Source organism: Nerophis ophidion, linkage group LG13 (assembly GCF_033978795.1).
Source record: "Nerophis ophidion isolate RoL-2023_Sa linkage group LG13, RoL_Noph_v1.0, whole genome shotgun sequence".
NCBI lineage: Eukaryota > Metazoa > Chordata > Actinopteri > Syngnathiformes > Syngnathidae > Nerophis > Nerophis ophidion.
Window position 1 is genome coordinate 48403877 of NC_084623.1, and position 21175 is coordinate 48425051.

The following is a 21175-nucleotide window of genomic DNA, read 5'->3' on the forward strand; positions in this document are numbered from 1 at the left end:
TTTAGCTTCTTTGGATCCAAAACTAAATTCTGCATCTGGATGGAATTTGACCTCCTTTTAGTGCAACAGACTGTATCCCAATTCTCTCCCTCTCTGTATTTTCCGGACTATAAGGCGCACTTAATATTCTTTTTTTCCATAAAACTCGACGGTGCGCCTAATGTACGGGATAATTCTGGTTGTGCTTACTGACCTCGAAGCAATTTTATTTGGTACGTGGTGTAATTATAAATATGACCAGTAGATGGCAGTCAAACATAAGTGATACGTGTAGACTGCAAAATGATGGCCATATGACTCCAGTAAACAACACCAAAATTGTATGTTTTTCATTGAAAATAGAGATATCCGATAATATTGGCAGTCCGAAATTATCGGCCGATAAATGCTTTAAAAATGTAAAATAGGAAATTATCAGTAAAATGTATGACTTTTTAAAACGCCGCTGTGGACACGGACGTAGGGAGAAGTACAGAGCGCCAATAAACCTTAAAGGCACTGCCTTTGTGTGCCGGCCCAATCGCATAATAATTACGGCTTTTCACACACACACACACACACACACACACACACACACACACACACACACACACACACACACACACACAATTGAATGCAAGGCATACTTGGTCAACAGCCATACAGGTCACACAGAGGGTGGCCGATTAAACAACTTTAACACTGTTACAAATATGTGCCACACTGTGAACCCACACAAAACAAACACATTTCGGGAGAACATCCGCACCGTAACACAACAGAACAAATACTCAGAATCCCTTGCAGCACTAACTAAAATATACAACCCCGGCTACCCTCTACCCCTACCCCCGCCCACCTCATCCTCCTCATGCTCTCTCAGGGAGATTATGTCCCAATTTCCAAGCTGCTCTTTTGAGGCATATTAAAAAAAATAATGCACTTTGTGACTTCAATAATAAATATGGCAGTGCCATGTTGGCATTTTGTTTTCCATAACTTGAGTTGATTTATTTTGGAAATCCTTGTTACATTGTTTAATGCAACCAGCCGGGCATCACAACAAAATTAAGCACAATATTGTGTTAATTCCACGACTGTTCATATCGGTGTCGGTTGATATCGGAATCGGTAATTAAGAGTTGGACAATATCGGATATTGGCAAACAAGCCATTATCTGACATCTGCAATCAAACGGGACGGCGTGGCGCGGTGGTAGAGTGGCCGTGCGCAACTTGAGGGTCCCTGGTTCAATCCCCACCTAGTACCAACCTCGTCATGTCCGTTGTGTCCTGAGCAAGACACTTGACCCTTGCTCCTAATGGGTGCTGGTTAGCACCTTGCATGGCAGCTCCCTCCATCTGTGGGTGAATGTGTGTGTGAATGGGTAAATGTGGAAGTAATGTCAAAGCGCTTTGAGTACCTTGAATGTAGAAAAGCGCTATACAAGTACAACCCATTCATTTATTTATTTATAAAATATAGAACATTACACAACGCACTCAAAAATCTATCAAAATATTTTAGTACGACTTTGGTAAGCCATGAAGCCGCACCGCTTAAAGGATTGTCGGTGCATTAAACAAACAAGTATTATTATGATGTGTGTATAAGGTAAGACATATTATCTGGCGTTTTATTTCGCAATATTATGGACGACCAACTTTTCTTACCTTCTGGTACCTGCTGATCTGTATTTGGGATCTGCATAAATCCTGAAAAATTGCACGCATCCGCCTCTGTAGTCCAAACCGACTCCGTTGTCGATAAGTGTCCTGGGCATGACGTTAAAGAGGCTCCTCTCTTTGGTCTTGGGGCACTAGGAGGTTAACCCTTTTACTACTGTTACCCAAGACGGCCCCTTGGCAAAGGCCTAGTACATGACTGCCCCATAGCCAGGGATACGGTGAAGACCTCAACGGCGGAGCAAGCGGAAGACGGTAGATTTAAGAACCACCATAACGGCTGCGAAGGCGGAAGAAGGCTGCAGCAGAAAAGGGTCCCCTAGTCGTCTTGGACTCCATGCCACTGGACCCTGACCCCGATTCTGTCAAGGATCGTGTGGTGACTGTCTGTGCACCAGTCTCCCCACGTTAAACTAAGTGTCATAGTGACCGCCGATGAGTCGATAAGCTTCTTCTTTTTCTCTATCTTCTTGTTATGGGACCTTCATCCTCCTCTGTTGCCATTTCTAATACAAAGTAGTGTAAAGTTCTTACTTATATCTGTCAGTACACTCGCCATTAAAGCACTAAAACATACCGGTGTAGTGAGTTTACATTATTCACCGAAGGAACTTTAGTAATTAGAGAGTTCTGGTCAAACGGTTTTTCACGGTACACATTTCCAGCGGATGAGGAGATGCTGCTCTATAATTGATTGAAGTTTAGTTTAGTCTTTATTTGAGACATTAATCTCAAAGGCAGATATGTTCTGTACTAGATTATCGCTAAATAGCTCATTTCCATCTGCAAATCCCTGGTTACCTAAACTAAAGGGATACAAAAATCATGCAATAAAATTATGACTATAAAATCGTACCATATCATGCAATCAAATTAAGAAAAGTCATAAAATGCCCTTTAATGAACACCACATTTGCATCATCACACAAAGACAATACATGCTCTTGTCCACATCTGTCATCATTTGTACAAACAACCATGATTTTAACACACACACCTCACTATTTACAACAAAAATGTTGTCATGGATAAATATAATACACATTAAGTTGATCTGTCAAACATAGTGGCCACCTTAGTGACCGTGTGAGCAGCTTTGATTGCTCCAAAGCCACTTTTTAACTTTAATTGCAAATGAAGAGTAATCTGTTAGACTTTTCAAGTTTTTTGTTAGGTTGTTCCAATCCTCTATGGCTTAATATGAAAAAGCTGATACACTACACTGCCCCCTGGTGGAGGCTTGTGTGTTTCCAGTTGTCACAGCAGATGTAAACTGGACAAAGTGCTTAAGTGGCACTGGTGCAGTGTTATTTAGGATTTGCTGGGCCATTCGTATTGATGCTAATCTTTGAATGTTAGCTAAGTTTAACAATCTAAAAGTAAAGTCTGAATGTATTATAAACTGTTATCTCCATCTTTTGACACTTCCTCCACTCCCGTCCTTGCACGCTACACCGCTACAAAAAATATGACGGGGGAGAAGACGCTGCTGAAGGTGAGCCACGTAACGAAAACTGTCAAAAAGCGGCTTGAAGATTGGAGGAGTGGCCGTGCAAGCAACTTGAGGGTTCCAGGTTCGATCCCCGTTTCTGCCGTTGTGTCCTTGGGCGAGACACTTTACCCACCTGCTCCCAGTACCACCCACACTGGTTTAAATGGAACTTAGATATTGGGTTTCACTATGTAAAGCGCTTTGAGTCCCTAGAGAAAAGCGCTATATAAATATAATTCACTTCACTTCACTGTAAAACATTTTGACCAAATTTCCGGATGAAAGGTAAATTTGATCATTTTCTCCTTTTTATGTAAAAAACACAGGACAAAAATGAATTATGGAAATAACATGAGGTTAAAAAGAAGTGTAAAGTGATGCATGTGTTAGTTTATGACGTAAACATGTGGTCTTACCTTCTATGACACACTGCTCCGGTATGGGGATCTGCAGAACCAGGTCCTTACAGAACTCTCGGATCAACTCCATATTGTTTCTTAGATGGACAAAGAGTCTGTCGGCTTCCCCAACGTCTTCCTCCTCTTTGTTCTTCCGCCCGCTTTGACCTCGCTCCGTCTCCTTGACCCCTCTGTCCGCCACGCCGGCGGACGCTGCGACGTCGTCCGCCACGTTCTCAGCGGACGGCGTGACTTCCTGAGTTCCTAGCTGGCAGGGCAAAGTGCCGGCGAACGCCACGTCGTCCAGACTGAGCTCCACGCCCTCCGCGTCCTCCCCGCCGTCTGAGTTGATGGACAGCGAGCGCACGGCGTGGAGAGCCAGGCTCTTTGACCTTTTTCAAAACATGATGTTACGTCAGTTAAATGGTATTTTAGGACAAAAACTTTCAATTGTAATCGTGCCGCAACTACCGTATTTTCCGGACTACAGCCCACCGGGATATAAGCTGCAACCACTAAATTTTAGGAGAAAAAATATTTTCCCATATTTTAGCCGTACCAGACTATAAATCGCAGATATATAGGTTGCGAAATTGGTTATTTACACAATAAGATTCTTTAAATGGTTTATTCACATACTGTAATTCTTTCCAAACGCTGTAAAGGCAGTAAAACAGATGATCAAACAAAACAGAAGTCATCGTCATGGACCCCACAGCTGCAAAAGGTAGCTCTTCAATCAGCTAAAAATACTCAATAACTCCACAGTGACGTCTTGGTGAATTTACTGAGGAATTTGTGAAAATGAAACAATACAGAAGGAATGCCCTTGTAAGTTAATACTACTAACACAGACACTCCTGAATTCGTTATCACTAACTACGCTAGCGTCTTAATATTACGATAGCGCGTACAAATATGCATGCAAACATTACTATAGACATCTTGGGCGGTTTCGTACGTATGAATTGTTTTAGTTATATTGTAAAACTTACAAACGTTGCTAGAAGTAATGAATGAAGAATTCATACTAGTAGAAATGTGGCCAGAAGACTGAACAGCACTCTGGTAGAAAAAAAAAAAAGATAAAAGCACTACCGATAAATGGAAGGACAATGCAGCACCTGCAGTGAGCAAATTCCCCCAAAAGATGGCGCCATAGCACAATTATTTATTCACTGAATAAACTTTGTGACTAAAATGTGTGTGTTTAAAAATTTAGTTTGTTAAAATAAAGTATTTTTGCAGAAAAATCCAGACTGACTTCCAGTAAAGTAAGGCTGAAGCAATCGATCATGTCTTAGATCCGGCTAATGAGCTGCTTCAGTTTTAACTTAATTTACCAGAAGTGGGTCTTAAATACTAAAGCAACGAACATTTTTGCAGTTTAAAAAAAAATAAAAAAATTTTTTACACCAAATTTTTCAGCACAGAACTTTTTGTATATTGAATTTTTAAAATACTGTACTGTATTTTGACAAACCGCATTTTTGAACGCACACATTTTGCACACAACATCGCATAATATGATGTAGAAAAAATTCAGTTGACAAAATTCATACCACAAAAAAGTTTCACCATTCGTAATAAAGACTCAAGCTCCCTTCCACTTCAAAATGCAAAATAAATCAACAAAAGCAAAAACTGGCTGAGTTTGTAAACAATAACAAAAATGACCCCAAAAATATTTTGTGATCTCAAATATGGATTGCAGAATCGAGCATTAACTGATATTACACTTGGTATCATTACTGTCAGTATTTGTATCAATCCGCTTGCACTTGTTAACATTCAAGAGCCCTAGCTTAGCATTTAAATATGCTTTTTTTTTTTTTTAACTCTTCTGGTTGAGATTAAGCATGTCTCACTTTTCGAGTCCTCCAGTGATAATAATACTTGTAATAAAACTTAGTTATTTGCTGCAACGGACGCTAGGATTAGTGATTTAGACGTTCAAGTTAAAGTACCAATGATTGTCACACACACACTAGATGCGGCGAAATTATTCTCTGCATTTGACCCATCACCCTTGATCACCCCCTGGAAGGTGAGGGGAGCAGTGAGCAGCAGCGGTGGCCACGCCCTGGAATCATTTATGGTGATTTAACCCCCAATTCCAACCCTTGATGCTGAGTGCCAAGCAGGGAGGTAATGGGTCCCATTTTTTTAATAGTCTTTGGTATGACTCGGCCGGGGTTTGAACTCACAACCTACTAAACTCAGGGCGGACACTCTAACCCAGGGGTCACCAACCTTTTTGAAACCAAGAGCTACTTCTTGGGTACTGATTAATGCGAAGGGCTACCAGTTTGATACACACTTAAATAAATTGCCAGAAATAGCCAATTTGCTCAATTTACCTTTAATAAATAAGTCTATATATATTTTAAAAAATGGGTATTTCTGTCGGTCATTCGTCGTACATTTTTTTTCCTTTTACAGAAGGTTTTTGTAGAGAATAAAAGATAAAAACAAACACTTAATTGAACGGTTTAAAAGAGGAGAAAACACAAAAAAAATGAAAATAAAATTTTATCTTCAATTTCGACTCTTTAAAAAGTCAAATTTCAACCAAAAAAAATGAAGAGAAAAACTAAGTAATTCAAATCTTTTTGAAAAAATTAAAAAAAATAATTTATGAAACATCATTAGTAATTTTTCTTGATTAAAATTAATTTTAGAATTTTGATGACATGTCTTAAATAGGTTAAAATCCAATCTGCACTTTGTTAGAATATATAACAAATTGGACCAAGCTATATTTCTAACAAAGACAAATCATTATTTCTTCTAGATTTTCCAGAACAAAATTTTTTAAAAGAAATTTAAAAGACTTTGAAATAAGATTTCAATTGGATTCTACAGATTTTCTAGATTTGCCAGAATACATTTTTTGAATTTTAGTCATAATACGTTTGAAGAAATATTTCACAAATTTTTCATCGAAAAAACAGAAGTTAAAATGAAGCATTAAATTAAAATGTATTTATTATTCTTTACAATAAAAATAAATAAAATACTTCAACATTGATTTTAATTGTCAGGAAAGACGGGGAAGGAATTTAAAAAGGTAAAAAGGTATAAGTGTTTAAAAATCCTAAAATAATTTTTAAGGTTGTATTTTTTCTCTAAAATTGTCTTTCTGAAAGTTATAAGAAGCAAAGCAAAAAAATAAATGAATTTATTTAAATAAAGGAAGACCAAGTCTTTAAAACATTTTCTTGGATTTTCAAATTCTATTTGAGTTTTGTCTCTCTTAGAATTAAAAATGTCGAGCAAAGCGAGACCAGCTTGTTATTGAATAAAAAAAATAGAGGCGGCTCACTGGTAAGTGCTGCTATTTGAGCTATTTTTAGAACAGGCCAGCGGGCGACTCATCTGGTCCTTACGGGCTACCTGGTGCCCGCAGGCACCACGTTGGTGACCCCTGCTCTAACCACCAGGCCACTGCGGCTTTGCACTGTGGAGGGACGTTAGCCGCGAGCGAGGATGCAATAGTGCGCTGTGGAATGTGTCATTATCACAATTTGACGATGATACTGAACGCTCTATCGTCAGCCATTTATATTTTATATCGTCTGTATGGTGCGACTATTTCCAACAATGTGAAAGGCGGATGTCAGGTGGTGTAAATATTCAGCGACCCACCTGTTGAATCTCATCTCCCGTTGCTCCTCCCTCAGCGCATGGCTCAGGCTGTACCGCCGCTGGGGTGGCGGGGAGTCCTCCTGCACCTCCATCTCACTCCCGGCGTTCGCCTGTTGCCGCGGTTTTGACGTCCCTCGCCTGCCTCCCGCTTGAAGCGACGCGCTGGATGACGGCGGCGGCTCCACCCCATTTTCACTGTCACGCAGAAAACAGGAAATGCATTTTAAGACGTGCTTTTGAAGCTGGTTGATGGAGTTCCTTCACAGGTTTGGAGAACAAATACTGGTAAGGTGAGGTCTATTCAGGAGTACTGGAGAGGAGCCTACGCCGGATAGTCGAACCTGGGATTTCGTCCTGGTCATGGAACTGTGGACCAGCTCTAGACTCTTGACAGGGTTCTTGAGGGTGCATGGGAGTTTGCCCAACCAGTCTACATGTGCTTTGTGGACTTGGAGAAGGCATTCGACCGTGTCCCTCGGGAAGTCCTGTGGGAAGTGCTCAGAGAGTCTGGGGTATCGGACTGTCTGATTGTGGCGGTCCGCTCCCTGTATGATCAGTGTCAGACCTTGGTCCGCATTGCCGGCAGTAAGTAGGACACGTTTCCAGTTAATTGCCTTTGTGCTAGTCTTTTGTTTCATAGCCCGGTTTTTGTACCGCCATTGTGCGCGCTTTTTTTTTGGTTCCTGTTTTTAGTTATAGTGTCAAAAAAAAAAGATGTCTCTCCCTTCACGCCATCTCCGGTCCAAGTTCACTTGCTTCTCGGGAAAACAACCACCTCATAGTCCTAGTCCTGACAGATGTTGCCAGCTCTGTCAGATGTTACAGATGTTGCCAGCTCTCTCAGGACTAGGACTATGAGGTGGTTGTTTTCCCGAGAAGCAAGTGAACTTGGACCGCAGATGGCGTGAAGGTAGAGACAAAAGACTAGCACAAAGGCATTTAACTATAAACATGAATCAAACACTTGCACTGTGGCATAAATAACGAGAAAACTTACTGTGACAAGGCACCTGCCTTTTGATTATCCCCTCTATTTAAGCCTGCCCTTTTTGTTCATTCGTCCTCGCATTCTAATTTGCTATTTCATGCAACAGGTGACGTCTCTATCCCCGCTTGTGGTAAAGACTATTTTTGTGTACTTTAGCTTCCACGCTATTCCCTCGTTTGTTTATTTCCGTAGCTCACATGCTAGCGTCTTTTGTTCTTTCTAGCTCACATGCTAGTTCTGTTGGTTTGTCTCTAGTGCCTTTGTGCAAGTATTTCTGTTCCCAGTTTGTTTTATAGTATAAATAAATCTTCATTTCTTACCTTCACGCTGTGTCCATTCCGCCTGCACAATTGAGAGAACGCCACAATGCCAGCTAAACGTCACAAAAAGAAATTTTTTACATCGTTATTCATGGAACATGTCCACAAAAAATCTACCTGTCAACACTGAGTATTGCATTGTTGCATTTCTTTTCACAGTTTATGAACGTTTGGATTTTATCCTATTTAAAACATGTCATCAAAATTCTAAAATTAATCTTAATCAGGAAAAATTACTAATGATGTTCCATAAAAATTTTTTTTTTTTTTTTTCCAAAAAGATTCGAATTAGCTAGTTCTTCTCTTCATTTTTTGCGGTTGAATTTTGAATTTTAAAGAGTCGAAATTGAAGATAAACTATGTTTCAAATCAAAATGTTCATTTTTTTCATGTTTTCTCCTCTTTTAAACCGTTCAATTAAGTGTTTTTTTCATCATTTATTCACCACAAAAAACCTTCAGTAAAAGGAAAAAAAATGTAAGACGGAATAACAGACAGAAATACCCATTTTTAAAAAAAATATATAGATTTATTTATGCCCTGCAATGAGGTGGCGACTTGTCCAGGGTGTACCCTGCCTTCCGCCCGATTGTAGCTGAGATAGGCGCCAGCGCCCCCCGCGACCCCAAAAGGGAATAAGCGGTAGAAAATGGATGGATGGATGGAGATTTATTTATTAAAGGTAAATTGAGCAAATTGGCTATTTCTGGCAATTGATTTAAGTGTGTATCAAACTGGTAGCCCTTCGTATTAATCAGTACCCAAGAAGTAGCTCTTGGTTTCAAAAAGGTTGGTGACCCCTGCCATAGAGTTTCCTCCAAAACAAAAACAAAAAATACAGTGGTACTGTTATTCCATTTAAAGTAATATTACGCAAAAAAATAAAAAATAATAATGTGTTAATTCCATGACTGTAAATATCGGTATCGGTTGATATCGGAATCGGTAATTAAAAGTTGGACAATACCGGAATATCGGATGTCGGCAAAAAAAGCCATTATCGGACATCTCTACAAGAAACCTATATCTTATAAGTGAGATCGAAGCAGCTTGATAAATTTGATTGGTGAACATGAAGCCGATGGTCCATAACAGGGGTAGGGAACATATGGCTCTAGAGCCAGATGTGGCTCTTTTGATGACTGCTTCTGGCTCTCTGATAAATCTGAGCTGATATTACTTAACACGATAAGTAATGAATAATTCCACTTGTAATCATAGTGTTAAAAATAACGTTCAAAATATAAAACATTCTCATGCTTTTTTAATCCATCCATCCATTTCCTACCGCACCTGTTCAAGAAATTGCGTTAATGGTAAGAAGTTATTTATTCATTTATTGATTAGTGTGGGGCTTGCCCTCCTGGGGGTTCTTCAGACCACCAAGCACCGACATGAGAGCCTGTTTCAGGGTTGCAATATTGTTTTATTTTTCAATACGTTTCTCAGTTGCTTTCCAGCAATTGTCTTTTTCTCTTTCGTTCTCGCTCGCGCTTTGTCTCCAGCCCCAAGCCCGTCTCTCCTCCTGGCTGCTGCTTATAACAGAGCGACAGGTGATTAGATAACAAGGCCCAGGTGGGCCAATATACGCACCAGTCGCTAATTTCGAGGCCGGTCGTGGCACACCCCGCTTCGCTGCAGGCCCGCAGGCCACACCCCCTCCACAGTTAGCTTCTGAATAACAATGTTCTTACAAAGAATAAGAGACCTATTGTGCTCTAGAAATGTTGGTCTTACTTAAAAATGCACGTGTTTAGTTGTGTTGAAAAAAATATTATATGGCTCTTACGGAAATACATTTTAAAATATTTGGATTCTTAACTCTCTCAGCCAAAAAGGTTCCCGACCCCTGGTCCATAACATGTACAAAAAAAGTGTTTAAATAGAACATAATTCTTAAATTTCCTAATACTTCGGTCTTCTCCAATTACTGTAATGTCGCAAAACGTTCTTTCTCTTTGGGAAAGAACGTTTAAGTCTAACAAGTCTAACGCCGTGCAGATGTTCGTGTGCGGTTTGGGCTTTTTGTCCTCGACTAAATTCAGTTTTACTCAATTTTTAAGAGTCACCCTGGTCCTGACTGGAAGTGTGACGCTGGTGAACACACAATGCATTCGTATTGTGGTGCGGGGGAAATAGCTCCATCGTGACTCAAATGGGAAAAGCACAACAACAAAAAAACAAAATTATAATGCAAAAACAAACTCTCTTAATACCTTTGAGCTTTGTGCTTCAGTGGTAAAAACAACTTCAACAAAAGCGCTGTTTGTGTTTGTGTTGCCCCCCCTCTTCATTCTACCAATGTTCCATTGCAGAAGACCCCAAGCAAAGAGCTTCAATCCAGCACACAGTGTTCTGGTCTGCCACAGGATTGTGTGTGTGTGTGTGTGTGTGTGTGTGTGTGTGTGTGTGTGTGTGTGTGTGTGTGTGTGTGTGTGTGTGTGTGTTCTGGCAATGCTGACTTAATGGGGACATGGCTCTGTTTACACAGTCACCTTTAGGGGACCTCTGACGGTATAGGGACAAAAAAACAAAACAGTATGGGGATATGCGTACCTCTGGGGGTACTTGAAGGTATGCCAAGGGGTACGTGAGAATTTTTTAAAAATATTCAAAAAATAGCAACAATTCAAAAATCCTTTATAAATATATCTATTCAACAAAATATGAATGTAAGTTCATAAACTGTGAAAAGAAATGCAACAATGCAATATTCAGTGTTGACAGCTAGATTTTTTGTGGACATGTTCCATGAATATCGATGTAAAAAATTTATTTTTGTGACGTTTAGCTGGCATTGTGGTGTTCTCTCAATTGTTCATGCGGAATGGACATAGCGTGAAGGTAAGGAATGAAGATTTATCTATACTATAAAACAAACTAGGAACAGAAATACTTGCACAAAGGCACTAGAGACAAACCAACAGAACTAGCATGTGAGCTAGAAAGAACAAAAGACGCTAGCATGTGAGCTAGGGAAATAAACAAACGAGGGAATAGCGTGGAAGCTTAAGTACACAAAAATATTTTTTACCACAAGCGGGGATAGAGACGTCACCTGTTGCATGAAATAGCAAATTAGAATGCGAGGACGAATGAACAAAAAGGGCAGGCTTAAATAGAGGGGGTAATCAAAAGGCAGGTGCCTTGTCACAGTAAGTTTTCTCGTTATTTATGCCACAGTGCAAGTTTTTGATTCATGTTTATAGTTAATTGCCTTTGTGCTAGTCTTTTGTCTCTACCTTCACGCCATCTCCGGTCCAAGTTCACTTGCTTCTCGGGAAAACAACCACCTCATAGTCCTAGTCCTGACAGAGCTGGCAACATCTGTCAGGACTAGGACTAGGAGGTGGTTGTTTTCCCGATAAGCAAGTGAACTTGGACCGGAGATGGCGTGAAGGGAGAGACATCTTTTTATTTTGACACTATAACTAAAAACTGGAACCAAAATTAAAGCGCGCACAATGGCGGTACAACAACTGGGCTATGAAACAAAAGACTAGCACAAAGGCAATTAACTATAAACATGAAACAAAAACTTGCACTGTGGCATAAATAACGAGAAAACTTACTGCGACAGGAGTATGAGAAAAAGCAGCATGGATATCACGGGTGCAGAAGGTGATGTTGCAAGGCTGACTACCTGGTAACTGTGGCTTAAATAATACTATGGTGATTGAAAACAGGTGCATGACATGGGGACAGGTGAAAACTAATGTGTTGGCATGGAAACAAAGCAAACAAGGAAGTGCAAAAGCAGGAAACAATGTCCAAAAAACAAAACCGAACATGACTAAAACGAAACATGAACACACAGACGTGTTTGGAGTCGGCAGAGTTGTTTAGAAGTGACATCGAAGAATATTATTTCATGGGATTTATTGATGAGGAGTGACAGAGTTTTTGGTGAAGGTATAGCATGTTCTATATGTTATAGTTATTTGAATGACTCTTACCATAATATGTTACGTTAACATACCAGGCACCTTCTCAGTTGGTTATTTATGCCTCATATAACGTACACTTATTCAGCTTGTTGTTCACTATTCTTTATTTATTTAAAATTGCCTTTCAAATGTCTATTCTTGGTGTTGGGTTTTATCAAATAATTTCCCCAAAAATGCGACTTATATGTTTTTTTCCTTCTTTATTATGCATTTTCGGCCGGTGCGACTTATACTCCGGAGTTACTTATAATCCGAAGAATACGGTATGTTGACGCCCCAAAAAGGCGCTGTAATAATAATCATAACAATGAACCCAAAGAGGTTATTTCGTGAGAGGATACTTGGACTTCCGTGAGATTGTTTCACATCGTTAAAAGCAAATCTGCCCTAAGAACAAAATCCTATAAAAGATGATGAGAGGCCAAAGTGCATGGAGCAATCATAGTGTAGATGGGAAAATGGCATTAATACTTAGGAAAATACCACAAACTACTACATGTAATTAGGGACCGAAAGTCCCTTTGGGACAAAGGACCCTATTGTATTTCTATGGTTTTATTATTATTATACAGTTATTTGAGCTGTAAATTGACCCCATTAACATGCTTCAAAACTCACCAAATTTTACACACACATCAGGACTAGCAAAAATTGCAATCTAATAAAAAACAAACAAACCCCAAAACTCAAAATTGCGCTCTAGCACCCCCTAGGAAAAAACACAGATAAAACTGCCTGTAACTTCCGTTAGGAATGTCGTAGAGACATGAAACAAAAACCTCTATGTAGGTCTGACTTAGAGCTATATTTCATAAAATGACATCCGTCAGCAAAAATCAACAGAAGTTGGCAAACACCACTTCAAAACAAAAGTTTCCTAAAAAATGTCATTTTTGCCTCTTTGAGCTGTAATTTGACCACCTTAAAATGCTTCAAAACTCACCAAACTGGACACACACATCAGGACTGGTGAAAATTACAATCTAATTAAAAAAAAAAAACCAAAACTCTAGCACCCCCTAGGAAAAAAACACACAGACAAAACTGCCTGTAACTTCCGTTAGGAATGTTGTAGAGACATGAAACAAAAACCTCTATGTAGGTCTGACTTAAACCTACATTTCATAAAATGACATCCGTCAGCAAAAATCAACAGAAGTTGGCAAACACCCCTTCAAAACAAAAGTTTCCTAAAAAATGTCATTTTTGCTTCTTTGAGCTGTAATTTGACCCCCTTAAAATGCCTCAAAACTCACCAAACTGGACACACACATCAGGACTGGCAAAAATTGCGATCTAATAAAAAAACTAAACCCCAAAACTTAAAATTGCACCCTAGCGCCCCCTAGACAAAACTGCTCCTAGGACGAAAACACGGACAAAACTGATTGTAACTTCCGGTAGGAATGTCGTAGAGACATGAAACAAAAACCTCTATGTAGGTCTCACTTAGACCTAAATTTCATTAATTGTGAAGTGAATTATATTTATATAGCGCTTTTTCTCAAGTGACTCAAAGCGCTTTACATAGTGACACCCAATATCTAAGTTACATTTAAACCAGTGTGGGTGGCACTGGGAGCAGGTGGGTAAAGTGTCTTGCCCAAGGACACAACGGCAGTGACTACAAGCGGGAATTGAACCTGCAACCCTCAAGTTGCTGGCACGGTCACTCTACCAACCGAGCTATGCAAAAATCAAGAAAAAGTTTGCAATTACCCCTTCAAAACAAAAGTTTTGTAAAAAAAACGTCACCTTTTTTCAAACATTATCTCCTCTGAGCGCGTTTGTTGTGTCGGCTTCAAACTCGCACAGGAGAGAGAGTGAATCCTTCTGATTAAAAGTTGCCCAAAGAGTTTTTCCAACTGCTCTGGTTTTGATTTTATGAGTGTTCAAATAACCGCTGCGCAGCTGCTGCCGTCTTAAGACGGCCGCTTAAAAGCAGAAAACACAAGCGTGACCACACAATGCAGAGAAGGTAGGTACTGTGCGGGTAAAGATATGTTGACTGGGTGAAAGAAGGAGGCAACACTGTGACTCCAGGATACAGAGAAGGTAGGTAATGGGCAGGTAAAGATACTGTATGTAGTCTGGGTGATGGCAGGAAGCACCAGCATGTATGGGTGAAAGAAAGTAGCACCAGTGTGACCCCAGGATGCAGGAAAGGTAGGTAATGTGCAGGTAAAGATATGTTGAATGGGTAAAGGCAGAAAATACCAGCAAAAGTCGGTCCCGTTCATCGCTGCTTGCAGCTTTGATTAATAAAGATTTTTGTTTGCGACTGCTGGACCCACCCGCCTCTTGTGGAACAGTTAGTTAGATGGAACTAAAACATGCCTATTCCGACAGACTCGGGGCAAAAGGCCAACTCCACCCTGCACTACACTCCAGTCCATGTAGACAAACAGAGTTCACACTCATGGACCAAAGTCTGCAATTAAGCGAACAGGCAAGTGTTAGAAATGTGTGGAGGAGAGCAGAGTACGCCAACAACTTTTTGAATGAGTCAGGCTGACCAGTTGTGGAGGAAGTTTGTTGTGATACGGACGAGGGCATAATATACTGTACTATAATTAGAGGTGTCCCGGTCACATATCAGCAATACAAATACAAATATTATACATGTTATATTATACATCTCTAATATATCATATATAATTATTATATATTCCACAATATTGCATAATTCGCTCCATTCTGTCCACTAAAGACGCTGAGATCATTATCCATGCGTTTGTTACGTCTCGTCTCGATTACTGTAACGTATTATTTTCGGGTCTCCCCATGTCTAGTATTAAAAGATTACAGTTGGTACAAAATGCGGCTGCTAGACTTTTGACAAGAACAAGAAAGTTTGATCACATTACGCCTGTACTGGCTCACCTGCACTGGCTTCCTGTGCACTTAAGATGTGACTTTAAGGTTTTACTACTTACGTATAAAATACTACACGGTCTAGCTCCATCCTATCTTGCCGATTGTATTGTACCATATGTCCCGGCAAGAAATCTGCGTTCAAAGGACTCCGGCTTATTAGTGATTCCCAAAGCCCAAAAAAAGTCTGCGGGCTATAGAGCTTTTTCATTTCGGGTTCCAGTACTCTGGAATGCCCTCCCGGTAACAGTTCGAGATGCCACCTCAGTAGAAGCATTTAAGTCTCACCTTAAAACTCATTTGTATACTCTAGCCTTTAAATAGACTCCCTTTTTAGACCAGTTGATCTGCCGTTTCTTTTCTTTTTCTCCTATGCCCCACTCTCCCTTGTGGAGGGGGTCCGGTCCGATCGGTGGCCATGTACTGCTTGCCCGTGTATCGGCTGGGGACATCTCTGCGCTGCTGATCCGCCTCCGCTTGTGATGGTTTCCTGCTGGCTCCGCTGTGAACGGGACTCTCGCTGCTGTGTTGGATCCGCTTTGGACTGGACTCTCGCGACTGTGTTGGATCCATTATAGATTGAACTTTCACAGTATCATGTTAGACCCGCTCGACATCCATTGCTTTCCTCCTCTCCAAGGTTCTCATAGTCATCATTGTCACCGACGTCCCACTGGGTGCGAGTTTTCCTTGCCCTTATGTGGGCCTACCGAGGATGTCGTAGTGGTTTGTGCAGCCCTTTGAGACACTAGTGATTTAGGGCTATATAAGTAAACATTGATTGATTGATTGACATGTATTACATTTAATTATTAACAATATGTATAATAATATTTTTAGTTTAGTCTTTGATAGATTGATTAATTGATTGATTGAAACTTTTATTAGTAGATTGCACAGTACAGTACATATTCCGTACAATTGACCACTAAATGGTAACACCCGAATAAGTTTTTCTACTTGTTTAAGTCAGGGTCCACGTTAATCAAATCATGGTACCCTTTCCATGCTTTGTAACTAAGATAAATTTCCCTTGTGGCTCAATAACGTTTGTCTAAGTCTATGTCTATTAGATAGATAGTACTTTATTTATTCCTTCAGGAAAGTTCCTTCAGGAAAATAAAAAGGCCTACTGAAATGAGATGTTTGTATTTAAACGGGGATAGCGGGTCCATTCTGTCACAACTTGGCTTGGACATGGATTGTTTCTCTGATGCAGATGAGGATCAGCACGAGCGAGGCGTGGACGTGAGTACATAGTTGCTTATTATTTATACTCAAAATACAATAAAAAAAGGCAAAACAAAAAGCGCGCTCGATGGCGGATAATAATCTAGACTGAAACTTAGAACGAAAACAGCACAATGTGGCGGCATAGCTCGGTCGGTAGAGTGACCGTGTCAGCAACTTGAGGGTTGCAGGTTCGATTCCCGCTTGTGCCATCCTAATTACTGCCGTTGTGTCCTTGGGCAAGACACTTTACCCACCTGCTCCCAGTGCCACCCACACTGGTTTGAATGTAACTTAGATATTGGGTGTCACTATGTAAAGCGCTTTGAGTCACTTGAGAAAAGCGCTATATAAATATAATTCACTTTACTTCACAATGGCAATACTATCCACAAACAAACAAAAGATACCATCAAAGGCATAAATACAAACAAAAACTTACTGTGACAAAAACGGGAGGCATAAACAGCAGGGGATCAAGGAGCAGCAAAGGTTGTAGAATGCAATGAAAGTTAATGTTCCCAGACTGATGGACAGAAAGAAATTGACTTAAATAGTGGCTGTGATAATTAGGAACAGGTGCGGGACTGAGGGCATGGGCGTGACTAGGAGGGCAAGGTGAAAAGCAATGAGTTGTCATGGTAACAAAACAAACCAGGAAGTGAAAAAACGGAACAAGAGTCCAGAAAACAAAACAAAACATGATTTACAGACGTGACACATTCTATGTGTCATACTTGATCATTTCGCGTTATTGCCATATTTTTGTTGAAATGATTTAGTAGAGAACATCGACAATAAAGTTCGCAACTTTTGCTCGCTAATAAAAAAGCCTTGCCTTTAACGGAAGTAGCAGACAATGTGCGCGTGATGTCACGGGTTGTAGGGCTTCTCACATCTGAACATTGTTTATAATCATGGCCACCAGCAGCGAGAGCGATTCGGACCGAGAAAGCGACGATTTCCCCATTAAGTTGAGCGAGGATGAAAATTCGTGGATGAGGAAAGTTAGAGTGAAGCACTAGAAAAGAAAAAAAAGGCGACAGCAGAGGGAGCGATTCAGATGTTATTAGACACATTTACTGGGATAATTCTGGAAAATCCCTTATCTGCTTATTGTGTTAATAGTGTTTTAGTGAGATTATAAAGAGTCATACCTGAAAGTTGGAGGGCCGCGGTGACCGCCAGTGTCTCTGAGAGAAGCCAATGGAAGAGCCAAGATCACAGCTACCTTTTTGACAGCTGCTGCAGGAGGACGCTAACTCCACTCAAGTCTCCGGTAAGAGCCGACGGCGTGGCGCAGAGGTATAGTGGCCGTGCGCAACCCGAGGGTCCCTGGTTCAATCCCCACCTAGTACCAACCACGTCACGTCCGTTGTGTCCTTGAGCAAGACACTTCACCCTTGCTCCTGATGGGTGCTGGTTAGCGCCTTGCATGGCAGCTCCCTCCATCAGTGTGTGAATGTGTGTGTGAATGGGTAAATGTGGAAGTAGTGTCAAAGCGCTTTGAGTACCTTGAAGGTAGAAAAGCGCTATACAAGTACAACCCATTTATCATTTATCATTTATATCACAATTTTCTCATCTAAAAACTTGCTGGTTGCCCTGTGGTAGAGAAACATGTTCGCTAAAGCTTCACAACGAACAAAGAAACACCGGCTGTGTTTCGGTTGCTAAAGGCAGCTGCAATCCACCGCTTTCCACCAACAGCATTCTTCTTTGACGTCTCCATTATTACTTGAACAAATTGCAAAAGATTCAGCAACACAGATGTCCAAAATACTGTGTAATTATGCGATAAAAACGGACTACTTTTAGCCGTGAGTGGTGCTGGGATAAAATGTCCGCTCCAACCAATAAGGTCACAAGCACGCGTCAACATAAGCATCATCATTCCGCCACATTTTCAACAGGATAACTCTTGGGAAATTTAAAATTGCAATTTAGTAAACTAAAAAGGCCGTATTGGCATGTGTTGCAATGTTAATATTTCATCATTGATATATAAACTATCAGACTGCGTGGTCGCTAGTAGTGGGTTTCAGTAGGCCTTTAAAACATTACACACCACGTGGATCTTAGTTGTAATTTCGATGACCAAATTTGGAGGCGCCATGTAAAATCGCCGATGCCAATCAGTAGCAATGGCAGATCCAATTTGCATCAAGTGAGCGCATTTTGAAAAGTGGAGAATAACTGTTTTCAATCAGTCCTACTCACTTTATTGTCATGGAAAATTGCAACCTTATCTAAAGACAGTTTGACTGAGTCCAGGCTGAGTGCTTGTTTCCCGCCAAGTGTTTGAACCGGCACAGTTTGATTTTACGTTAATCGTACCGACGGAATTTATTCATTGTCTATATGAATACGTAACACGCAATGTCAAGCCTATTCTTACCTGCAGCCTGTGGTGGCGCTCTCCTCGAGCCGCCTCCCCAGCAGCCTGGCGATGGCGCTGAAGGAGTTGCTCTGCCGATACAGGTCTTTCCCGTAGCCTCCCAGCACAGACGGGTATCGGTCGGTCAGAGCCCGGATCTCCAGCAGCAGCGTGTGGTGGAACGTGTGCTCCATGTTACCCAGCAGGGACACCAGGTAGACCAAGGAACTGTGCGCATGTGTCTGAGGAAAAGGAAAATCAACATTTTTTGAGTCAAGTGTTGATGAGATAAAACGATATCAATACATTTCACGATGAATCGATATCAATGTAAAAGTGAGTTTCTAAAAACGTTTTTTTTTTTTTATGTATTTCGTTGGAAGAAAGCGGAAGTTGTAAAGTGAAGTGAATTATATTTATATAGCGCTTTTCTCTAGTGACTCAAAGCGCTTTACATAGTGAAACCCAATATCTAAGTTACATTTAAAGCAGTGTGGGTGGCACTGGGAGCAGGTGGGTAAAGTGTCTTGCCCAAGGACACGACGGCAGTGACTACGATGGCGGAAGCGGGAATCGAACCTGGAACCCTCAAGTTGCTGCCACGGCCACTCCACCAACCGAGCAAAAGAAAGTTTGGTTGCATGAACAAAGTCGCTCACTTTATGGCAGGGGCGTCGAACTCACTTCAGCTCAGGTGTCGCATCTGAAAATCTGTGCATCCACTTTTAGAATAATTGTATCCAAGTTATCACAAAACTCACTCTATGGCAGGGGCGTCGAACTCATTTTAGCTCAGGTGTCGCATCTGAAAATCTGTGCATCCACTTTTAGAATAATTGTATCTAAGTTATCACAAAACTTTGTGTTGCCAAGAGTTCCCGGCGAGAAGCTGTCTTTTAGCCTACCAACGAAAAGTGTAAAACTCCAGTGTGTAGGATGGGAAGCGACATGAAGGCGTCAGTTTCTTTGATGTATTGTAATCCACTGTGATCTACGAAGCAGGGCCTGACTCGCCTCCAGGCACCTTTTCTTTGAACTGTTTGACGACCTTTTTTTAAACTGTTTTGTAACTGGCTGTTTACGACCCCCGTGCCTTAGAAACAGCTGTTGCCATGGAATCAGGGAAAGTCCAAATAAAAGAGGATGCGTACAATTTTTCGTCGGAGTGTGGGACGCGTTTCTCCTCAATTGAGCTAAATTGAATTTTGTCCCTGTTTAATTCCTTGCTTCTTGTCTTGTTTAATAGATGTCATCAGTGTTTGAACCTGACACCCGCGGGCTGAACTATTAAAATCATGGTGTTAAAACTAAAAAATTAAGACAACTTCGGATTGTTATTTTGTCTTACTTTGGCCCAAAATAGAACAAACACATTCTGAAAATATTACAAAAAAAATATAGAAAAATACAGGCAACGGTAAAGTTTAGATTCATGAAGGAAAGAAGAAAGTGAATGAATGTTTATAACTGACTACATTTACATATGCATAAAAATGTGTTTTCTTTTGTATTACTTTTTTAAATTAACTTTTATGACAACCTTTTTCCAAAACAATATAGAATGTGAGATATAACAAACTCTAAAAAATTGTGAAGAAAATGTGTGTTTTATTTGACTTTATAGAACTTTCTAGGGCTGGGTGTTATGGCTGAAAACTGTATCACGATATAAGTGTTTTATATCGGTTGATTTAGATAATTATTGATTTTTATTTTTTTAAAAGGAAAAGGAAAAAAATTCTCAAAATGTCAACTTTTTTATTTTGAATGCCACTTTGTAGAACTTTATAGAAAGTTCTATTAAGTCAATTATGTCACAATTTTTTAGAGCTGGGTGTTATGGCTGAAAACTGTGTCACGATATAATTCTTTTATATCAGTCGATATCGATAATCATTGATATTTTTTTTAAATTAAAAAAAGGAACAGGAAACAATTATCAAAATGTCAACTTTTTTATTTTGAATGCCACTTTGTAGAACTTTATAGAAAGTTCTATTAAGTCAATTATGTCACAATTTTTTAGAGCTGGGTGTTATGACTGAAAACTGTATCACGATATAAATGTTTTATATTGGCCAATGTCGATAATTATTGATATTTAAAAAAAAAAAAAAAAAAAAAAGGAACATTAAAAAATTATCAAATTGTTAACTTTTTTATTTTGAATGCCACTTTGTTGAACTTAATAGAAAGTTCTAAAAAGTCAAATAAAACGCACATTTTCTTCACAATT

At 40.1% G+C, this 21175-nt stretch overlaps 1 protein-coding gene across 1 annotated transcript in view; it reads right to left on the bottom strand.

Annotated features, from left to right (window-relative positions):
- Positions 1-21175, bottom strand: part of veph1 (ventricular zone expressed PH domain-containing 1) — a 238290-nt gene that overhangs the window by 52474 nt on the left and 164641 nt on the right. The window contains exons 7-9 of the mRNA XM_061919150.1: positions 18961-19181; positions 7204-7398; positions 3574-3947 (exon numbers count right to left, since the gene is read on the bottom strand). Coding sequence (XP_061775134.1) covers positions 3574-3947; positions 7204-7398; positions 18961-19181 — 790 coding nt within the window. The remainder of the gene's footprint in view (positions 1-3573; positions 3948-7203; positions 7399-18960; positions 19182-21175) is intronic.